Raw genomic sequence first — 19,729 nt, forward strand, 5'->3', positions numbered from 1 at the left:
CACCGCTTACATTAAGTAAGGAAGAAAAACAGCGAACAACAGGTTATCATCGCAATAATTTAATGGTAGTGCAGCGTTCAGTGGAATTCATGTTAAGACAGTAGCTTTCCAGTTTCTTTGGCAGCTCTCACCAAATCATCCTGGTGTAAAAAGCCCTTGCATTCACATTGTGAAATTGTACTTTAACATTTAAATACATTCAGTAAATGTACACCAACTGTATACCATGCAGAAGCTCTTGGATCTTTTAGTCATGCATTACAAATAAACTCATAGTACAAAATCCAATATGGACCCAAGAAACTTCTCAGTTGTGAGCAAGACACAACCCAAAATAAAAAACCACTGTATACAAACTCTGTGACATCACTTAACAACCAATCATGTGCCAATTTATGTGCACATACCATGCAGCGGTAGTATGACATCAAAAACTGAACGAAGCATTAGCTGCTTTAGTCCAGCAGGAATAAGAGTGGAATCTTAATAATCACCTGCATAGAGACATTTTTTTCTTTAAAGGCAGAATTTGCTTTAAAAACCTTGAGTGCAACAGCAACTCAGTGGAAAACAACACTTTTAAGTGTAAGGTGGCAACACTGGTGTACTGAAACTGAGCTCATGTCAAATATTTGCCCAGCTAATCTTCCTCTGACTATCCACCATCAATGCAGTAATATTGACTTTTTAAAGAATTTTTAATAAAGACTTTGTGGGAGTGATGCAGGAGCACAAAAACATTATCACTGGGGCTCCATGCATCTGAGCCCTTTAAATAAAGAAATAATAAAGGAAGCTTTGAGTAGCAGAGCTACTCTGTAGAGATGAGGTGGACGATCATTTGTATGATGCTGGAGCCACGGGGGCAGCTGCACAGGTCCATGCTCGGGTTTTTGATTTTATCCTCCAGAAGCAGGTCCAGCTCCCAGCGCAGCTCCTTCAAAAGCTCAGCCACCTGGATATAGTCACACAAGCAAATGTAGTAACATATATGTTAACTTATATGTTGTAGTTGTTCAGTTGTCGTGCTTGCACTCTCCATAAAACTTGTTAAACCTTTAAAGCATATAAACTCTACACAGCTTGTACGCCCGTTGCAATACTAAGATCTGAGCCAGCTATAACTCTTTGATCATGTGATCAAAAAAAAAAAAAAAAAAAAAAAAAAAAAAAATCAGATTCTCTGACCTCGTGTGAAGCAGCAGCAAATCGGATCCACCCATCATCCAGGGAGATGACAAACTCCCTTCTGTGCAGCTCCACGTTGACCTGTCCGCATCCAAACAGCACCAGCGGGTAAACAGACACCATGCTGCAGTCCCTGATGAAAACGCGACTCGTTTTCACCTTCTCATGGTAAACCAGGTACGGGCTGTCGTAGTGGCGAACCTGGTGCATAAAGAACAGAAAGGTGAGGCTTATTTCTCCTACAAGTTGTTTAGTTTGGAGCGTATCTTTTTTTCCCCCCCTAACCTCACCGTGTAGTTGACGGATGATGGATGCACGTGGACGTAACCGTCGTTCTTGGTCACAAAGCGGAGCTCGTTGGCTTTGGGTTGCATCTTCATCACTCCCGTGCCCGTCTTCTTATAAGTCCCTTGAGGAGCTCGTACCTGCAGGACATCAAGTGTGAATGTTTCATACTTCTGTTTGGCTTTCTGTTCTTTACTTGTATGACAAAGAGGGGGACTATGCCCACCTGGACCACGTTAGGATAGAGGGCAGCACACAGCATGGCGGACATCAGCCGGATGTTACTGGAATTTAGGTTTGCCTGAGATGCAAAATATTAGAATTTTTGAATTATTTTCTCCAAGATGAACCCTTGAATCACTGATTCAGTGATTTGTATGTGTCACCTCAGGGCCAGTAGCTTCCATGACCCCGTCTGTACCCTTGTAAGACATTTGCTCAATAATCCTGGCCTTCAGTCCCTCCTTGATGAAGCCAATGTCAGACAACAGCTCAGCAAACTGCCTCTTCAGACTGGCGATCTCCTGCCAAAGGTCACAATTCACCATTTCAAATATTATTCATATAAAACACACTGCTCGGGCCATTTGAAATTAAATCTGAATACATTGGAAGAACTTCATAAGCTTTAGCACTGCTTTAGATTTATATTCAAACAGAGAAGATCAGAATTATACTGTAGAGCAAGTGAGTTTATTGATTCTGGACAAGTGATTAAGTGCTTCTGGACACCACTGCCTCACCTGTAAACCCCGCCATGACAGGAAGTTCTCCCTGCAGTAGAGGAAGCTGGCACGGTGGCCATTCCTTGCTGCGGAGCACCATCCCTGCATAAAAAAAAAGAAAGTTTTTATATTATCTGTATGTATTTCAACATCTTTGAATTATCTTATCACAATAAGCGAACGCAGTAGGGACCTTGTATGCCTGCAACAAAGCTAGATGGTCACTTTTAGCCACTGCAAACTCCACTTTCTTTTTATTTGCTTCCTCTCGCTTATCCCATGGAGACACCTGGAAGCAGACCAGATTTTCATTTCCATAAAATTAGACACTTGCATTACAAATATACATAATAAACAAATAAATGTCATTATGTAACCTCCTATCTGTTAAAAACCAACAGAAAAGATGAAGCAGCTCATTACTGCGCTGTGTACTATACTTGTAATTGTTAATGAGCCTAAAATCAGGGGCATGCTGCAGATGAACTGCACATAGCGTCTCTCAACAGAAACTAGCGCCTTCTTACAAATGGGGATTTGAAGGCCAGACTTGCAGCAATGGTGAGTGCTGGGTCAAGGCAGCGGAAGATGGCGCCGAACAGCATGAGCTTTCCGATGCGCACGTCGACAGGCAGGCAGGCCAGGTGGTAGCCCAGCGGGGTCAGCTTCTCATCTGTGGTCAGAGCTCCCAGGTCCTGAAGGCGCTGCTTGGCAGCGTCCAAGCTTCCCACTGACGGGGGCTCGATGAGCCGAGAGAAGACTGACTCCAGCGGCTGCTCCGCGAACACATCCAGGATCTTGATTCTGTTACAGAAAGGTCAGTGTTGTGAACAACCGTTTTGGAATTTCTCCAAATCAAATGCCATTTGCATTTTATAGTCAGAGTTATGTGGGAAAAACAGACGGCTCTACCGGAGACAGAGCTGCTCTAGTGGCACTCTCTGGATCTCAGGCAGCTGCTGCTCAGCCAGCTGGTGTTTAAAGCAGTGGCTGGTGAAGAGGTGGAAGCAGACCCCCGAGGCCACACGACCTGCTCGACCCCTTCTCTGCAGCGCGTTAGCTTGAGAAATCCACGTGTCCTCCAGGCTCTCCATGCTTTTAGATGAATCGTACCTGAAAGAAAAAAAGATATATATATATATATATATATCAAGGGAGACTTAGAGATTTGTGGATTTGAGCATATATCAGTGCATCTTCATGTATCACAAAACCATTTTAATATGATTGCATGGGCCTTTTAAAAAAACAAGAAGTATAATTCACACAGTGTTGGGAGTAACGGAATACATGTACCGCCGTTGTCTAAGGAGCTTGGAAAGAAAAGCGTCTGGACTTCTTTGAGTTGCTTGAAGACGTTTCACCTCTCATCCGAGAAGCTTCTTCAGTTCTAAGGGTCAAGGGTGGAGAGTCCCAGATTTAAAACCCAGTGGGAGTTTCCCCCCCAAAGAGGGACAAGGGACCCCCGATGATCCTCTACCTAATCACATGAGCTTTTCTTTCCAAGCTCCTTAGACTACGATGACCTGGATGACTGAGAACCGTCACAGACATGTACCGCCGTTACGTATTTAAAATACAAAATATGAGTAACTGTATTGCGTTACAGTTACCGTTTAAAAAGGTGGTATTGAGAATACAGTTACTTTGTTGAAATAAATGGATTACACCGTGGTTTTTTCCTGTTTCATATGTTAGGCTATGCCCTCTCTATTTTTGGTAATTCCACACCGGTGGAAATGCAAACAAAACACGCATTAAGATGACGTGAAGAAATATTTTTTTAAATTCTCTAACATGAATGCAATAGGCAGAGTGTTACAGGCATAGCCCTAAACAATGTAGCATCATGGGAAGTGTAGTCCGTGCTGCAGGGAAAATGGACTGCCATACCCGTTATGTGTCTGTGAGCGAGAGGGACGGAGAAAAAGGAGAGTGGAAAAGTACGAGTTATCACCGAGCCGAAAGCTGGAAGCATGTAAATATAATAATAACCACTGCAGCCAAAAGGAGTGCCTGACGAGCCCAGCTGTAAGTTAACTATTAAGACTCGACTGTACACTGTTCTGTTTTCCTCCGAAACAATAAGTTCCTTTGGAGCAGCCTTTCAACGCCTCTCTCTGTCTCTCGCTAGCAAAGTTGACCCAGACAACAAAGTAAAGATGGTTTTCGGCTACGAGCCCGACATGAACCTGATGTATTTGCCAGAGGTCCCTTTACTACGGTTCAGAGCCGCGGACCTGTTTTATATACGCGCGGAATAGTTTACTATACGAGATCGCTGCAAAAACTGCAGCCTGACCTAATGTCCACCCTACTGTTACTCATTTTATATTAAGATTTAAAAATCTGGTCGGTATTGGTATGGCGAGTAACCTTCAGTAATAGTAATAAAATCACATTCATGTAGTTGTAAAAAAGCATAATAATATATTAAGTAATCCAAAGTATTCAGAAGACGTTACTCTCATTGAGTAACATAACAGAATACGTTACAAAATACATTTTGGGGCATGTATTCTGTAATCTGTAGTGGAATACATTTTAAAAGTAACCTTCCCAACACTGAATTCACAACCCGAAACTGTCAAAAATGAGAATTTAGGGCTAGCATAATAGAAGGTTACCTTTTCTCCTTCATTTTTCCGGAGTCGATGACATAAACCACGTCGTCGATGGTTACTGAGGTCTCAGCAATGTTGGTGGAGATGATGATCTTTGTGACACCATCTGGAGGCCGGCTAAAAACTGCTTGCTGCTCCTCATTGGACAATGTTGAGTGAAGGGGGTACACCACGCACCTGATGGGCATGACCAAAAGTTACAGTTAATGTGTTTCAGTCAAAAGTTTTCACACAAACAAACAAAAAAAACTGGTTCAGCTTTTAGCTTCATTTTATACACATACAATTGCAAACCAAGTGTTGCCATAAAACACACACAGACCTGGACGCGCCCCTGTTGTTGAACATTCTATTGGACTGAAGCTGCTCATAGAGCATCTTGATCTCAGCGAGGCCTGGCAAAAACACCAGCACTGCACCTGCAGACACAAAGCAACATAACCAATGTTCAGCTTCACAGCTGTCCCCAATCCAGATCAGTACATCAGAGACTTACTGGCCACCTGTATATGGCAATGTTAACTGGACTGGCTCTTAGATAGAACAGAAAAGCGTTATATGAACACTCAAAGCGCTTTACACAACTTGTTCATTCAAACAAGTACTTTTTCTAAGCATATCTAACATTCACACATGCATTCATCGGAGAGCAACATAGAGTTAGTCTTGCCCAAGGATATTCGGCATGCAGACTGGAGCAGGACCGCCAACCTTCCAGTTGGCATGTGACCTGCTCTACCACCTGAGATTGCTTTGCTGTCAGTGTTGTTTTCTTACCAGGTGGGTAGTTGTGCTTTCCTTCTACTATCCACTCCAGCAGGCTTTCCACCAGGTCCATATTGATCTTGTCCAGGTCCATTGTGGCGATGGTTTTGAGCACAGACTTCTTAGTATCTGCATCAGCAACGCAAAATTTTAGATGTATGCCCTGATTGGCACTGGCAGCTTATCTGATTAAAACCTAAATATATTTTCATTTCACCTTTGTATCTGATGGTGAGATCCTGCAGGCTGAGCTGTTGGTCTGGGACCGAGTCTTTGACAAAGTCTTTATTACAGAAAGACATGAAGTTCCAGACATCTTCACTCAAATCATCTACCACGCAACTCAGGTCCCCTCTGCTTCGGGCACCCGTGGTTGACTGATTCTGTTTTCCTGAGCGCATGTAAGGGCTACCATCCTCAATGACATAGCTGGAAAAAAACAGCACAATACACAAACCGTTGTGTTACTACGCAAATTGTAAAGACAGTCTACGGTTTACTTAAATGTTTTAAAATGTATTTACCGAGTATTAGCAATGGCATCTTCAAGAAAAAACTGGTCAACAGGAAAGGTGCGCCCTGGAGCAACACACATTATTAGAATGAAGAGGGGAATGCATAGAATGAGGTGTAAGAATAGAATTAGTCAGTTCTGCTAATAGATTACCTGGTATGTGGATAGTAGGACAGTTATAGAAATAGTCAGAAAAGAGGTTTGCATTAAGAGTGGCACTCATGAGGATAATCTTCAAGTCAGGCCTTTGCACCATCAAGTCTTTGAGCACCAGAAGCAGAAAGTCACTGAAAATAACAAATTAAGAGACAAGAAACAAAGAAGCAGCTTAAAATTTTTTTTTCCAGGTTCATTTTTCCACATGTTACAATACAAGTGCCATTAAGCTGAAGTATTTCTGTCTCACCTCTCCTCTGTTCGCTCGTGCACCTCATCCACGATGACATGCGTGACTCCTCTGAGGTCTGCCTCACCCTCCAGTCTCCTCAGCAACACCCCTGTGGTGCAGTATAGCAGCCTGGTGACTGAAGTCTGATAAAAGGAGCAGTCAGTGTTGGAAGAGTATATAGTATTAATATAAAAAAAAACAGACAACCAGAATGCTGTATTGTAGATGTTTTTATATCTGTATCTGTACCCTGACACTCTCCAGGCGGATCTGGTAGCCCACAGAGTTCCCCAGACACTCTGCGCGCTCCTGTGCCACTCTCTGAGCCACTGACATGGCAGAAATGCGGCGAGGCTGCGTGCAGATGATGTTGGCCACCTGCTCCGCGGGGCCACTCAAAGAGGCATCTAGAATGAACTGAGGAACCTGAGTGGTCTTACCACACCTGCAGAAAAGTCACATTAATTAAAAAACAAAACAAAAAAAAACACATGAAACACAGTCATGTTTAGGAACAGGCAATAATCACAGGCATGTTTAGCATCTTTTTTGTGAAGGTGAATTTTTATACTTCTTTCAAACTCGAGTCCTCTTTTATATTAAGCTTACACTGGACTTTGGTATAGGCCATCTGTTCAGCCACAGCAGGTTTCTGTCTAAGTTTATATATGATTTTTATATTATATGATGATCAAATTGAACCATTTATCCTTAACCATTTTCATACAAAACCCAGACTACAAAAGAATGAGAGTTTAGAACAATGTGAAACCTGAGCTTTTGGTTCATTGAGATTACCTATGTACATACACTGATCTCTCCAAAAGTTGATTCTGTTCATCTGGACGTAGCGTTTTGTGGGAGAAACGTTTCGTCACTCATCCAAGTGACTTCTTCAGTCTCAGCTGACTGCAGGTTTTCCCAAATCTTATAAACAGTAAATTTGCATAATAACTGAAACCAGCCCACTGAAGGAACAATGGGCTGGGAGGTCAGTTCCTTAATCATAATTATGCAAATTCTCATGACCATTTCTCATGACCAAATTCTCAACAACCACTGACCAAAACCCACTGATCAATGGGAGAGTTGGGGAATGGCTGCAATCACAGCATTGTAAGATGGCGAAAGATGTACCCTTAGGCCCCCTCCTCGATTCAGAGATGGTTTTTCCCTTTTCACGTAAATGGCCTCCTTGACTCCGCGCTCAAACCAGCGTTCCTCTCTGTCCTAAGGGTACATCTTTCGAGACGATACACTGATCTCATTATTTAAAACTTCAAATAATTATAACAATATAACAGCAGATATGACAAAAAGTAAGGAAAGCCATAGTAGATCTCATTTATAAACTTTCAATTTTAATATATCTGATGTAAATGTTTTTAATTCCATACAAGCTAAAACCCTTCATATATCCATACATCACATTTGACTTGCTATTGGTTGGGGAAAAAAGGCTGAAAGGGTGGATCAGTATCATTAAAATATATTTTTTCTTTAATTTATAAGTCACGGTAAAACTCTGGGACCTACCCAGTCATGCCACTGATCACCAGCACCTGACACTGGTCCAGTACATCTAGGATGTGCTCTTTCTCTTGCCAAGCTGGAAGATTCTTCCTCTGTTCAAGCATAGAACTGTAGCGTCTGGAGGACTGGTTTGACAGAGGAACCAAAGGAAATCGGAAACAGATTACAAAGGATGCATCATACTGAGAAGGATTTGGAGGAAGAAAAACCAAAAAAAATATACACATTTTTTTCCTAAGACCCACCTGTTTCCTACTGAACTCTTTGCACAGCTTGCTGTTTTCTAGCAGCAGATTGCCCATCGTATTGTGCTTTTTGACCATGTTCCTCTTTAGCTTGACGTAACTGTCGTTCTTAACTGGAACTGCGTGGTCCCTCTCATCCTCGTCTTTCTCATCCAGCTCTTCTGCATCCACTGTCCGTTTTACTAAAAAGTGAGCAGAATTAAATACAGCTCTCTATTGTATAAAGAAACGACAGAAAATATATAGCAAAAATGTACATTTCTATCCGACTTACTATCTGTGGTCCTTGGGTTGCTAGATGCAGCAGCACTCCCGCTGTTTGCATGGTTACTACTGCTGGTGATGGCATTCATGCTCTCCTCAGAAGCTTTGCTCCTTACAGTTTTACTCTTTGCTATGGCAAGAAAGGGTGGAGGAACAGCAATCACAGGAGGTGGGGTGCTGTATTTGTGATGCCGTATGGACAATAGTTCTTTCATGGTATTTTCATCCTCACACAAGGTTATCAGGGTGTAAACAACAGGCTGGTTGCTTTCTGCTGCAGACAATGCCTCTCCAAGTAATCTCTCAGTCACATGGAGCCTCCCCGCAGCGCAGAGAGACTCATCATTGGTACTGAAGGCAACTATTGGTGCTTGAAAAGGGTAACGGTTCCCTTTGGGGAAACGAACTTCCAGCTCATACTCAGGAGGAGAATAGCTGCTGACACCAGGCTGGCCTGGGCCTTTCAGGTCCGAGGAACCAGCCTCAGACATGTCTTTTTTGGGAAATTCATGTTTGAACCAACATTTGTTTCCATAGCGGCAGCCTTGACCTTTCATGTAGAATTTGCAGATGTCACCGATGTTTGGAGCTCCTCCACCTACCACTCCTCCTTTCTTAACAGGAGATCGTGAGAGGAACGACAGGTCCAGGGTTACTGTCCATACAGCATTGGCAATGCGCTCACTGAAGCGATCGCCATAAATAGCAGCTAGAGCCAAGGCCTCCTCCTGCTTTTGGTTTACACACTCATCCAAAGGCACCTCATCAAGTCCATCAGGGGAAACTGCTTTCTGACCATAGCGCTCAGTGAAAATCTGTTGGAGGAGCTGTTCCAAAGTTGCCCCAAACTCTCCTCCACCAGCTTCCAGCGCCTGTTTGCTGCGCTCCCTGTCAAAACCATATCTACACAGAGGAAATTATGAGAAAGCAATGGGTTAGAAGCTAATTATATTTACACACAAAAGCACCGATTCAGAACATCTGATTTAGCTCATAGGTAAGGTTCTGGAAATAAAACAAAATTTGAAATCACCTGCAGAGCTTTCCTATGGCAAATAAGGAGATAACAGGTTCAGGGCTGGGCTGTTCATCCTCATATTCTAGGTCAAATGTTGGGCTCTCTGCTTTCTGCACAGGCTCATCATTTGTGGCCCAAAACTGGCCTTCCTCACGGTAATCCAATTCATCAAATTCCTCTTCTTCCTCCTCATCTAGCCCGGAATAATCTGAACCAGAATCACTAAGGAACAAACAGAGGGTTGCATGAGTTTATTTCCTAGCTTTCTAATTGTTCTTTTCAAACAAGTGCGTATGTACTTACTCATACAGTTCATCAGAGTCCTGTGTCTGTAAAATCCTCAGCAACTCCTTGAGTTGTTCCTGGTTCGCATTAGTCATGAAGATCTTCTGCAACGGCATACTGCTCACCTCTGGTCTGATGCATTCACTGACCTTTGAGTGCATCCTGGTACTCGTCAAGGACCTTGGCAGAGCCTTGCTACTACTTTTCCCATTTCGGTCTCGATCTCTAGCTTTCTTTCCTCCTCGACCACCATCCCCGCCACCAGCATGGGCGCCACCACCTCGTCCTTTATTTGATCTGCAGACAGAATGAGACACGAGGCAAAATGATAGGAAATCAACTGAAGCCGAGCACACAAACCTAAATATTTCTTCAATATAAATTAACACCTGCTGAAATAAGAGGGTCCAAAATCAAGGTTGAAATCATCCCCGTCATCCCAGAGCCTGGTTCCTCCTTTCCGATTTCCTCCTCCTCCTCCTCCTCCTCTTTGTTTATTAAATCTTCCACCTCCTCTGTTGGGCTTCCCACCTCTTCTCCTTGCGTTCATTTCTCTACCAAAGGACACACGAACAGTTTCATTACATAAACACCAGTACAAATACAAAATTGACTATTAAAAAAGAAAAAAAAAATCACTGCTGTCAGAATATACTTACACTCAATCAGTGTCCAATCATAGCAGAAAACAATCTGCGAAAAGAGACATTAAAAAGCATGGTCTGAATAAATTTTTCCAACCCTGGGAGTATACCCCCCCAAAAAAACCTAGATGAGGGAGAGAGAGCTACTGGTTGCGGACCCGGGAAGAGCAGGCAGCTACTACTGTCCACCCTCTGCAGAGCACAGTCACACATCGCTGTGGGCTGGCTGGCACTTAAATTCAAGTGCGAGCAATGAGATGGTGGCTGACACACAGCGCTGGTGGCTACAATTATGCAATCAAACTTAACGTGCAGACTAACAACCCAGTCAGGGCGATGACCGATTAACCCCACGGCTAGGTGGCTGGCTACAGGCAAAGTACAAAAGACCAGAACATATAAGGAATAATGTGGAAGTAAGGTGCTGCACGTTAATCATCTTCAAGTATAAGGAGTCGGCTAGCTAACGAGCTAACAGCTAGCAAGCACACTCATCACTTTTAATGTAACAGTAAGCTAACTGAAAAAAGCCTCCCGGCAAGGCAAGTCAGTGAATCTAAATGCTTTAAAAATGTCAAAAAGTATAGAGCCGTGTTATAATCGGTAAAGTGCGCAATAAACTGAAAAACGAAACTTTAATAACAATTGCGAACAAACCTGAACCAGCTGCTCTGACCACCGGTAGCCTGCATCTCTTCTATTGGCCCAAACTCTTGAGTTCAACGTTTCTTTTCCGGTTTACGTTCGCGCTTAGAAAAAAAAACACAATAAAAAGTTAGCAAACAGTATCTCTCGGTCACTCGACAAGGTTAAAGTCGAAGGTTTTAGCGGCGGTAAGCCTTTCTTCTTGTTATTTAAAAACGGTAGTTTAATAAAACGCATTTAGAGCGTCGCACAAGCCATTAAAGATATTACTTTGCACCAATTCCGTAACTATGGTAACAAGGGCTAGCCTCTAGCTGCCTTTAAAACACAGGACCCCCGGCTTACTGGCAGCATTAGCTCCATTTAAGGGCAAGTAAAAGTGAACAGTTACAGTGCGGTTGTAACTTGTGTCATAGTCACAACTTTCTAATCAGCTGTCTGACTTTTCACATTGAAGAAGTTGGCCAGAACACAGCATTTGCTCTCGGCTCTGACAACCATCTGCCAGCTGGGGGAAGCTGTCACGGATGTCTGGTAGAGTGTGATTGTGAAGATATGAGTTCTAACACCTAGTCTGCGCACACTCACACACACACAAACCCTGTTCTGATTCGGTGTGATTTTCATTTTCAGATAAGAAAGGAAGCGATTCTTTGAACACTGATGGTAAATATCCTCTTCGCGCCACAGTTTGCGCATTCTTGTGACAGCGTGAATAAATGTGTATTTGTTTACAGGGGGTGGACCTCTAAAAGTCTCCTACATTTTTCCAAACGGAGACAGATATGGTAAGTTATAGCTGGCTGATGATCCAGCTTTACACGTGAAACATTTCCACGTGTAAAAATCTTGGGAAGAAGAGACCTAATTCTTGGTTAAAGCAATACACAATGCCTCAATTTGACTGCTCAGATGAAATTTAAGTCTATGCTAATTATGTATGAACCTCTGTTCTCCACAGAGGGAGAGTGCAGCAGGTCTGCATATGGAGCACTGGTGAGGAGCGGTGCTGGTAAACACACCTCAGCAAGTGGCATCACATACACTGGAGAGTGGCATGAGGACAAAGTATGCAATTACTGCCTCAAACATCAGTTATTTTTACCATGTGGTTAAACAAACATAATCTCCCTCTCTGTCGCTCTCCCAGATGCATGGTAGAGGGACCATGCAGTATCCCTCTGGAGCACAATATGAAGGAGAATTCAAAGACAACATGTACAACGGCACAGGAACATACACCTTCCCAGATGGTTCTATGTGTAAAGGTCACTTTCATAATAACAGGTAAAAAAAATGCCTTTTTAAAAATATTTTCTGGAAAAAAAATCAGATAAATATTAAAGACAACTATTATATGAGAGTTTTTATTTTAAAAGACACAAACATGTCATTTGGGAGTTTGCACAGGAGATGCAATTGACCAAACAAGAAATCCCAGACAAACCTAGTACAGTTCTTAAAGCACCTGACGATCAGATGAGATTTAAAGTTACATTGCTTAGTATGGGGACGATTCAAATGCAGGATGTGGGAACAAACAAAAAATCCTAAATTCAAACTGGATTCTTCTAATCTTATGATTATACAGTCCAACCTGGGAACCAAAATATAGCCAACGCAAAGATATGACAATGACAAGGTTGAAAAACAGGTCAGTATATATGCACAAGTGATCGACTGAGGATGAGAAACAGGTGGGGAACCAAGCACAGGTGAAAGTAATCAAGCAAAGACAACCACAACCAGAGAAGCAGGCGCGAATGAAAGAGTGAAACCTGACATATTAGGAAACCAACTATCAAAGTAAAGCAGGAAATAGCTAAAGGACAAATTATAAACACTGAAATAATAAGACTTAACACTAAAACATGATAATAAGTAGAAGGTGCTACTACATAGACAAAACAGTGGGGAAGTCAGGGAAACACTAGGAAGACTTGAATAACAGTAAAATCAAAGCAGGAACCAAAAGAGGAATTTAAATGATCTCAGCTGGTGATATAAAAAAAAGCATAAATCAACCTGCTCTAAATCAATTTTACGCTGCAGCTTCTTGAACACAGAGTAGAACATTGATTAGTTACATCTTTATTTGCATATTTCCACATTCTTTATATTCTGTTCATGTGACAATTTCTGTGATTGGAGTGGTTTCTGCTCAATTAATCTTTTTTAGTCTTAAGAATAGTCAAGCATGAGGCAGAAAGTACCCGTTTTTTTCCCAGCTGGAGTTCTTAGGTTTGATTAAGCCAGCTAACACAAAGGAAACCTGGCTATGTTAAACTTCCTTCATAGGTCAAACCCCAGGACCCCGACATAATAAATTGAAAGAATATATGGTAACAACAACTGTTTGGATGAACTGTATCCAGACCAGACTGAAATTTATCTTTCCTTATTTTTATTTATTGTACGCGTTTAGCTACAATATTGTGTAACCCAGTAGTTGTTGTTTCTTCGGTTCTTTGGCTTCGTTTGGTTCAAGCAGATGAAATTGAAGATTTTAGCTGTTTTTACTGGTGTGTTCCAGGTTGGAGGGAGATGGGGCCTTCATTAGCGCACAGGGACTGTTCTGGACGGGGGAGTTCCACGGCAAAGCAGCGCTTGGACTCAAATTGGAACACAATCTTTAGGCAAAACAAATACCACACTTTGGCACATATATCTATAACATTAAAATGTAACTGCATCAGACAACAAACTTCTTCTGTATTTTGTTTTTCATACAAGATCTTGTGCACATTTTCTTTCACTTCATATATTAGTGGGTGACAGTCGCTGGCATAAGTGAGTCAAGTATCTACAATACTGTGTCTTGACTCTTTGTGAGAGTGAAGGACAAGTGCAGGGTAATTTTATTATCACTGCACCACCATCCAATCCCAGAGGGGCTCATGTCCCCATCCATAACAGCTGTACCCAAACTGCTGGAACATTGGCCTGGGGAAGAGTGAGTATGTGGTCATTTTGACCTTCAGTGTGTGTACACACAGCTTTGTGTGTGAACTGGCTTTCTGCCCCACATAACCCCTCCGACAAATTAAAATGAGTCGACAAACAAACACAAGTGTTCAACACTGTTTAATAAGCAACTCTGCAACTCTGATATCGTAATCTGTCACTCTATCGTATAATGCCTCTATGGATGTGTAATTGCACATACCCCTGAACATCTTCAGTGTCGAGTATTTACTGGATCTAGAATATGCAGATATGGAAGTGTGAGTAACAAAAAACACATATATACGGTAATAACGTCCATACAATACTAAACACTTCTGGTGAAATATTACCCTAGATACAATAAACGGCAATTTTCACTGATTGTACAGTTTTCAGGTAGAAAAAAACAACATTTTTTTTTGCATTCCAAGTCTTCAGTATGGACTTGAATGCAGATAGCAGAAACAAGAGAATAAAAACAGGAAATGGCACTCAAATTTGGCACAAGATACAAAAAGAAATAAACATTACATCTGAACTTTAAGTGCGACCAACACTCACAATGAGCTACTGTGTTTTTGTGACGATGCACAGCTTATGCAGTAAATGTTTAGAGGTTCAGGTGTATCAGAATGTATATTCCTCTTTACAGGTAGTGAGCCAGAGAATGGCAAGGAAGCTTTTAAAACTGTTGTCATATATATATATATATATCATCTCCATAAACCTGAGAATCTATAAAGTAATATTATTGTTAAAGATATCGCCTTCCTGAAGAAGAAAACAAAAACAGAATCCTGTGTGGTGCACAACACTGTACGAGTGACTGTACGAGAAACAAAAAAAAAACTTTTCTTACTGGACTGGAAAGACATTAACACGTGAACACAGAACAGAACCATGGTCATGCACATTTCAACAAGACTGAGTATCAAAATTATTTCTATACAGAGATAATACGTAACAGTTTGTAACCCCTCAAAGCAAGTAGATAACAATCTGAAACAATCAACAATTGTACAAAAACAAAAGTACATGCTTTTTGTCCTTTGTGCTTGTTTGTGTGCTTAAGTAAAGACATATCCAGGAATCAAGGTGCTCACCTCTGAAGCATCGTTTAGGCAGTCGCATCTACAGGAAGTTGCACTAAACTGGAAAAGCAGCACCATTATTGTGACAACCGCCACCACCAGTGTGGTTCACATGTTGTGCTGTTGTTGAGTGGAAGTGGGGCGTCAGTTAACGGAATGGCCACTGTTCCGATCATGGGTTCGAATAACTCCAGATGGTTCGATAGAAAAGCTCAGGGAAGCAAGCAGACACAGTCCAGCCAAGACAACAAATTCGTTTTCACTCTAGAGGTCTTTTTGCTTTAAAATAAACAAATTACAACTTTTGGAAACACTTCATAAAACATTTTTTGTTTGGTTTTTAATGTCTTGCTTCTTTGTGGCGTGCCAAGACAAAACAGACACACTATCGACCTTTAAGTCTGTGGAGGACAAAGAGTGCCAAACTAAACAATCAATAAAAAAAATGCTCCATTATTTAGATGAAAAACCTTTTAAATTGCCTTAACTTAGTTATAAAAAGGGACAATTACATTATTTTATTTGAATTTCTTCTGTGTGTGTAAATTTCTCTATTCACAACAGCCAAGAAAAGACACGATCAAGACAGACTTGTGGACTTTCCAATATGTCCATAATATTGAATAATAATGTTTGCAAATATCTGTCAGAACTATGTCTCAAAATGTTTTTTATTGAATAGGTTTCTGGTGCATTGAGAGAAACTATTTTGTGTTTGTTTATGTATTAATATTTGTTTGAGTATTTCTCTGTTTGCATTGTTACCACAATAATCCAAAGACATCCCGAAGCTGTAAAGTCATAGAAAATAAACAAAGAAAAATAGACTTTAACGTCAAAGCTTTGACATTTAGGAAACAAAGATTTTTTTTTTTAAAGACAATTTTGGACTTGTTTTTCAAATACTGCACATATTTATTTATTTCCAATTAAATTTAAATCCTTAATCAATTTGTTAAACATGTACTAAAAATAGCAGGCTCCAGCCCCCCGTGACCCTGACAGGGAAAAGCAGAAGAGAATGGATGGAATTTACTAAAAATATTTGTTTTAAATCGTGAATGTATTTCAGTGTTATTTCCGCCTTAGTGTCTACGATTTCAAGCAGCTTTCTGACTGTTCAAGTTGAGCCTGGCATTAACTAACCAAAAGACACGACGATGATCTTATGATGAACTTGAAATTACAGCTGCTCAATTTGCATAACATAAGAAGATATTTATTGAGAAATGAAAAGGTTGTAGTTGAAACATAATAAATGGATAAATAAACAAATGAACAACAAGAAATAAATGGATAAATTGGCAAATATGAGAATAAATGCACGAGTAAATAAATGCTATGCCTATATTTTTGGTATATTTTAAAGAATATTAATTAACTGAGTCACTCATTTTTTTTTATTTAGTTCTAATCTTGGCAGTTTTGGTCTTCCATATAGGTAAAAAAAACCTTCCCCATTCCACAGTCAATAACAAATTCAAACAAGTGATACACAGGTCATATTATGGCTCAGTCATACTTGAGTGAAACTACAACTATAACCTCATTGTGACTGGGAGAAATGAATAATTGCCCAGGAGCTGCACTGAATTTTTCACATTCGCCAACCAATTGCAAGCATTTGTGGTGACCCACTGGGGAGATCGAGAGTGCAACGCCCCTACGTCTGTGCAACCAGTCCCAATTGTAACTGCCGAGGTCGCCTGCCGGGAGAAAACCTGTTTTTAAACAGTCGTTGTCCAATTCAAGACTGACTGCCAGACAAACAGAAAAAGGTTTGCAAATTATTGTCCGTTTAGAAATGCAGACAAATTACCAACATGTTGCAATCTGAGCCAGTTTGTTTTGTTTTCAACAGAGAACTCAAAACAACTGGCTTTCAATTGACTGCATTTTGTTAAATTCCTGTGTAATTTTCAGTAAAAATTGCTGTCCTGCAGCAATTACGTCACCATTTCTGAATTTGTATTTCAGATCTTTGAGGTTCTGGCTGGACTCTTAATCTAAGCAGTGATGTCCTGTGTCTGTAGATAGCAACAGATTTGCAGTTTTCACTGATTTATCTTAGCTGATTGCTTTATTATCACAAACGCATTGCATTTAATTTCCAACTTGACCATATTCAGTGACAGACTGATAGAAGACTGACTCCATCTTGTTGCTGGTTCGTCAATATCTTTGTTCTTGGCACACCACAGTGGCTTTGAAGACAGCGACTGACTGTGAGTGGTTGCAGGCTTGGTCTGCACCTTTTGAAGGAACCATTTCAAAAGCAAGTTCATTGCACACGGTTGCAATAATTGTGGTCACACTGCGACCTCCAACCAATGTTTTCCCCAGTGTGACTGTAGCGTTACAGCTTCATTCAAAGTGATATGAAAAACTGAAGCGTTTTGATAAAAAGTACATCCAATTAGCTTCTGTGACCTCTTCATCTCTCACGACATGTATCGAAACAAACCCTGGAGGACATCAGTAATTATAGGTTTGACGTTGCTAAAAATGAAGCTAAGATATTTGGAATAGCAGGATTTCTGTATATAAGGTTAATTTTCTACTTAAAAATACAGATATATATTTTTTTAAGACAAAACATTTTGTTTTTTAAACTCACATCTCCCATTTTTTCAGATTTCCTTCTCCACACAAAGACTTTTACACATCCACAGAACAAACCCATACACTAATACGCTGGTATATTTCTCTTTAGTTATTTTGGTGTCTTCGGAGCAAAGAGCTCCCATTTCTACATTTGGACTATCATAACCCTGTGGCTCCATTTCTCTTTTATACAAAATATATAATAGAAATGTTTAAACCCATCACCGACAATCCACAATCTCTATACCTACAGTAGGCTCTGTGTTAAATTTAAAAAAAGGTTCTTTCAAACAATCATTTATCACGTAATGTTTAGAACACACGTTGATACAAATAAAGAGGAAAACATCACTGAGGAATCAGAAGAGCACCGACGTGTTAAAAAAAGGGACATGGTGTAGAAATCGATGTTTTTGTTGTCTAACATGGGGGCGGGGCAGTATAACTGGCCAAAAAAAACAGTTTCCTGCTACAGCGATACCAGGTGTTTCTTATAACTGCTACCTCTGTTCTTGCCGGTCATGTGTGTTCATAGTAGTTATAGGCACATGTCAGTGTGTGGCACTCTTTAATTGGATCCATTTTACAACTCATCTTTGATCCTCTTGTCGTTTCTTCCATTGCTGCATGCAGCTGCCAGCTCCTTCTTCCCGCTGGCGCTGCTTGGTACGACCTCCTTAAACCACTCCCAAGAGGCTCAATGTGTGACCTTCGCACAGTTACATCCACCCCACGCCCTCATGCCCCCTCTCTTCCCTCCCTCCCCGTACGTTATGGATTCTGTAGTAGGCCCTCCCACTGGATTGGCTGCGAGAAGACCTCTCTCTCCAGCCACATCTCGTAGCTGTAGTGGAAGTCCTCCGGCAGCTCTACGCGCTGGCCCAGCACGCTCTGCAGGCAGTTGTCCACGGGCGCGAAATCTCCGTTCCTGTTCCTTTCGTAGCGGCGGCTGTTGAACTTCTCGATGCTCTCCCGCAGGGCACACTCCTCTGCCTGGAAGTCCCACGGCCGTGCGTCGATATCTGCGATTTTTACACAATTTGAATTTAAGTGCCTGCTTCTTTCTATCTCCTACTCTTTCCCGCTCTCTCTGTCACGCTCACAGTGACAGCTTGCTTGCTCTCCCAGCAGGGATGGAGACCCTGAAAAGTCCCCCCACCCCACTGCCACCCCCATCCGTGTTGCCATAGCAACACAAACCAGACAGTTTGCCATTGGCTGCTGGACAACTGTACTACACACATATATGACAGTATAGGAATCATGCAACCAGCTGCACAAACACCCACATACATGCAGTAACTACCCTGAACGTTCCTGTTTTCACAGCCCCGGGTACACATGTTCATTATGCTGCAGTCTCCTCTCTGTTCATCAGCTCTGAGTGAGGAGCACTGCTGGGGCCAATTAGCTCTGTGACTGCTTCGTTTAGGAAGATCTAAAAGGCTAAACTGAATGTATTCTGAGCAATGCTGCAGGATGTTCCTAATTTAATCTGTGACTCCAGCCTATCAGACTACAATTTACTAAGCTCCACTCGACAGTTTTTGACTAACATAATAAGTACCCTGTGTCATCATCATAAAGCATACAATAAAACTGTCACAGCTGTTCCCATTAAAACGCTGTTAGAAAATTCTATTTTGCATTTTTAAATCGGATTTTAAATTTGCCTGCCTCTCGCCCTATGACAGCTGGGATAGGCTCCAGCGCCCCCCGCGACCCTGAAAAGGATAAGCGGAAGCGAATGGATGGATGGATTTTTAATTTGTATTATTTATATTTTTACTACATTATCTTTTCTTTTAGCTAATGTACTTTGTCACTGTGAACTAAGAGTCAGACACTGGCTTATCATAGACATATTAATGCATACTGACATTTTTTTAAAGCACACTGCAGAAAATCTGAATTTGGAAGTGCTGTTATAACAGCGTTTGTCCAGCAGAGGTTGCTCTATGTGTT

General features: G+C 41.3%; 3 protein-coding genes across 8 annotated transcripts in view; 1 reads left to right on the top strand and 2 right to left on the bottom strand.

The window, feature by feature from the left end:
- Positions 1–37: 37 nt before the first annotated feature.
- dhx57 (DEAH (Asp-Glu-Ala-Asp/His) box polypeptide 57) lies at positions 38–11,424 on the bottom strand. The gene is made up of 25 exons (XM_085251453.1): positions 11,136–11,424; positions 10,494–10,527; positions 10,224–10,388; positions 9,853–10,131; positions 9,565–9,771; positions 8,542–9,434; positions 8,268–8,449; positions 8,026–8,147; positions 6,739–6,934; positions 6,508–6,632; positions 6,255–6,388; positions 6,112–6,166; positions 5,805–6,016; positions 5,600–5,716; positions 5,145–5,241; positions 4,826–4,999; positions 3,111–3,311; positions 2,726–3,002; positions 2,392–2,487; positions 2,217–2,300; positions 1,860–1,997; positions 1,700–1,774; positions 1,479–1,613; positions 1,189–1,389; positions 38–955 (listed from the first exon to the last, which is right to left on the bottom strand). The coding sequence occupies exons 3-25, from the start codon at positions 10,382–10,384 to the stop codon at positions 812–814; spliced, it is 4,305 nt and encodes a 1,434-aa protein (XP_085107579.1). The 5' UTR covers positions 10,385–10,388; positions 10,494–10,527; positions 11,136–11,424; the 3' UTR covers positions 38–811.
- morn2 (MORN repeat containing 2) lies at positions 10,876–13,827 on the top strand. Of its 3 annotated transcripts, none has more exons than XM_085251465.1 (7): positions 10,876–10,894; positions 11,581–11,657; positions 11,757–11,789; positions 11,861–11,911; positions 12,085–12,191; positions 12,274–12,410; positions 13,657–13,827. In XM_085251465.1, exons 2-7 carry the CDS (start codon positions 11,651–11,653, stop codon positions 13,757–13,759), a joined length of 438 nt encoding a protein of 145 aa, XP_085107591.1. In that variant the 5' UTR covers positions 10,876–10,894; positions 11,581–11,650; the 3' UTR covers positions 13,760–13,827. The 3 variants fall into 3 exon arrangements, with proteins under 3 accessions (XP_085107591.1, XP_085107589.1, XP_085107590.1); XM_085251463.1 differs by lacking the exon at positions 10,876–10,894 and adding an exon at positions 11,035–11,492; XM_085251464.1 differs by lacking the exon at positions 10,876–10,894 and adding an exon at positions 11,035–11,311.
- Positions 13,828–14,192: 365 nt separating this feature from the next.
- strip2 (striatin interacting protein 2) overlaps positions 14,193–19,729 on the bottom strand; it is a 31,492-nt gene continuing 25,955 nt past the window's right edge. For all 4 annotated transcript variants that reach the window (XM_085251457.1, XM_085251455.1, XM_085251456.1 and 1 more), the window contains one exon: positions 14,193–18,786. In XM_085251457.1, the coding sequence (XP_085107583.1) occupies positions 18,536–18,786 (251 nt within the window). In that variant the 3' untranslated portion in view covers positions 14,193–18,535. The remainder of the gene's footprint in view (positions 18,787–19,729) is intronic.

This window comes from Mchenga conophoros, linkage group LG17 (assembly GCF_057382185.1).
Source record: "Mchenga conophoros isolate Kocher_MC1m ecotype Shallow Benthic linkage group LG17, M_conophoros_male_GT1.1, whole genome shotgun sequence".
NCBI lineage: Eukaryota > Metazoa > Chordata > Actinopteri > Cichliformes > Cichlidae > Mchenga > Mchenga conophoros.

Coding starts and splice junctions, on each gene's coding strand:
- dhx57 (XM_085251453.1), bottom strand. CDS start 10,384: ATGAACGCAAGGAGAAGAGGTGGGAAGCCCAACAGAGGAGGTGGAAGA. Junction 5,000..5,144: donor AACAACAGGGGCGCGTCCAG/GTCTGTGTGTGT, acceptor CATGCCCATCAG/GTGCGTGGTGTACCCCCTTC. Junction 1,614..1,699: donor TCTATCCTAACGTGGTCCAG/GTGGGCATAGTC, acceptor GATGTCCTGCAG/GTACGAGCTCCTCAAGGGAC.
- morn2 (XM_085251465.1), top strand. Junction 12,192..12,273: donor GAGAGTGGCATGAGGACAAA/GTATGCAATTAC, acceptor TCGCTCTCCCAG/ATGCATGGTAGAGGGACCAT. Junction 12,411..13,656: donor GGTCACTTTCATAATAACAG/GTAAAAAAAATG, acceptor GGTGTGTTCCAG/GTTGGAGGGAGATGGGGCCT.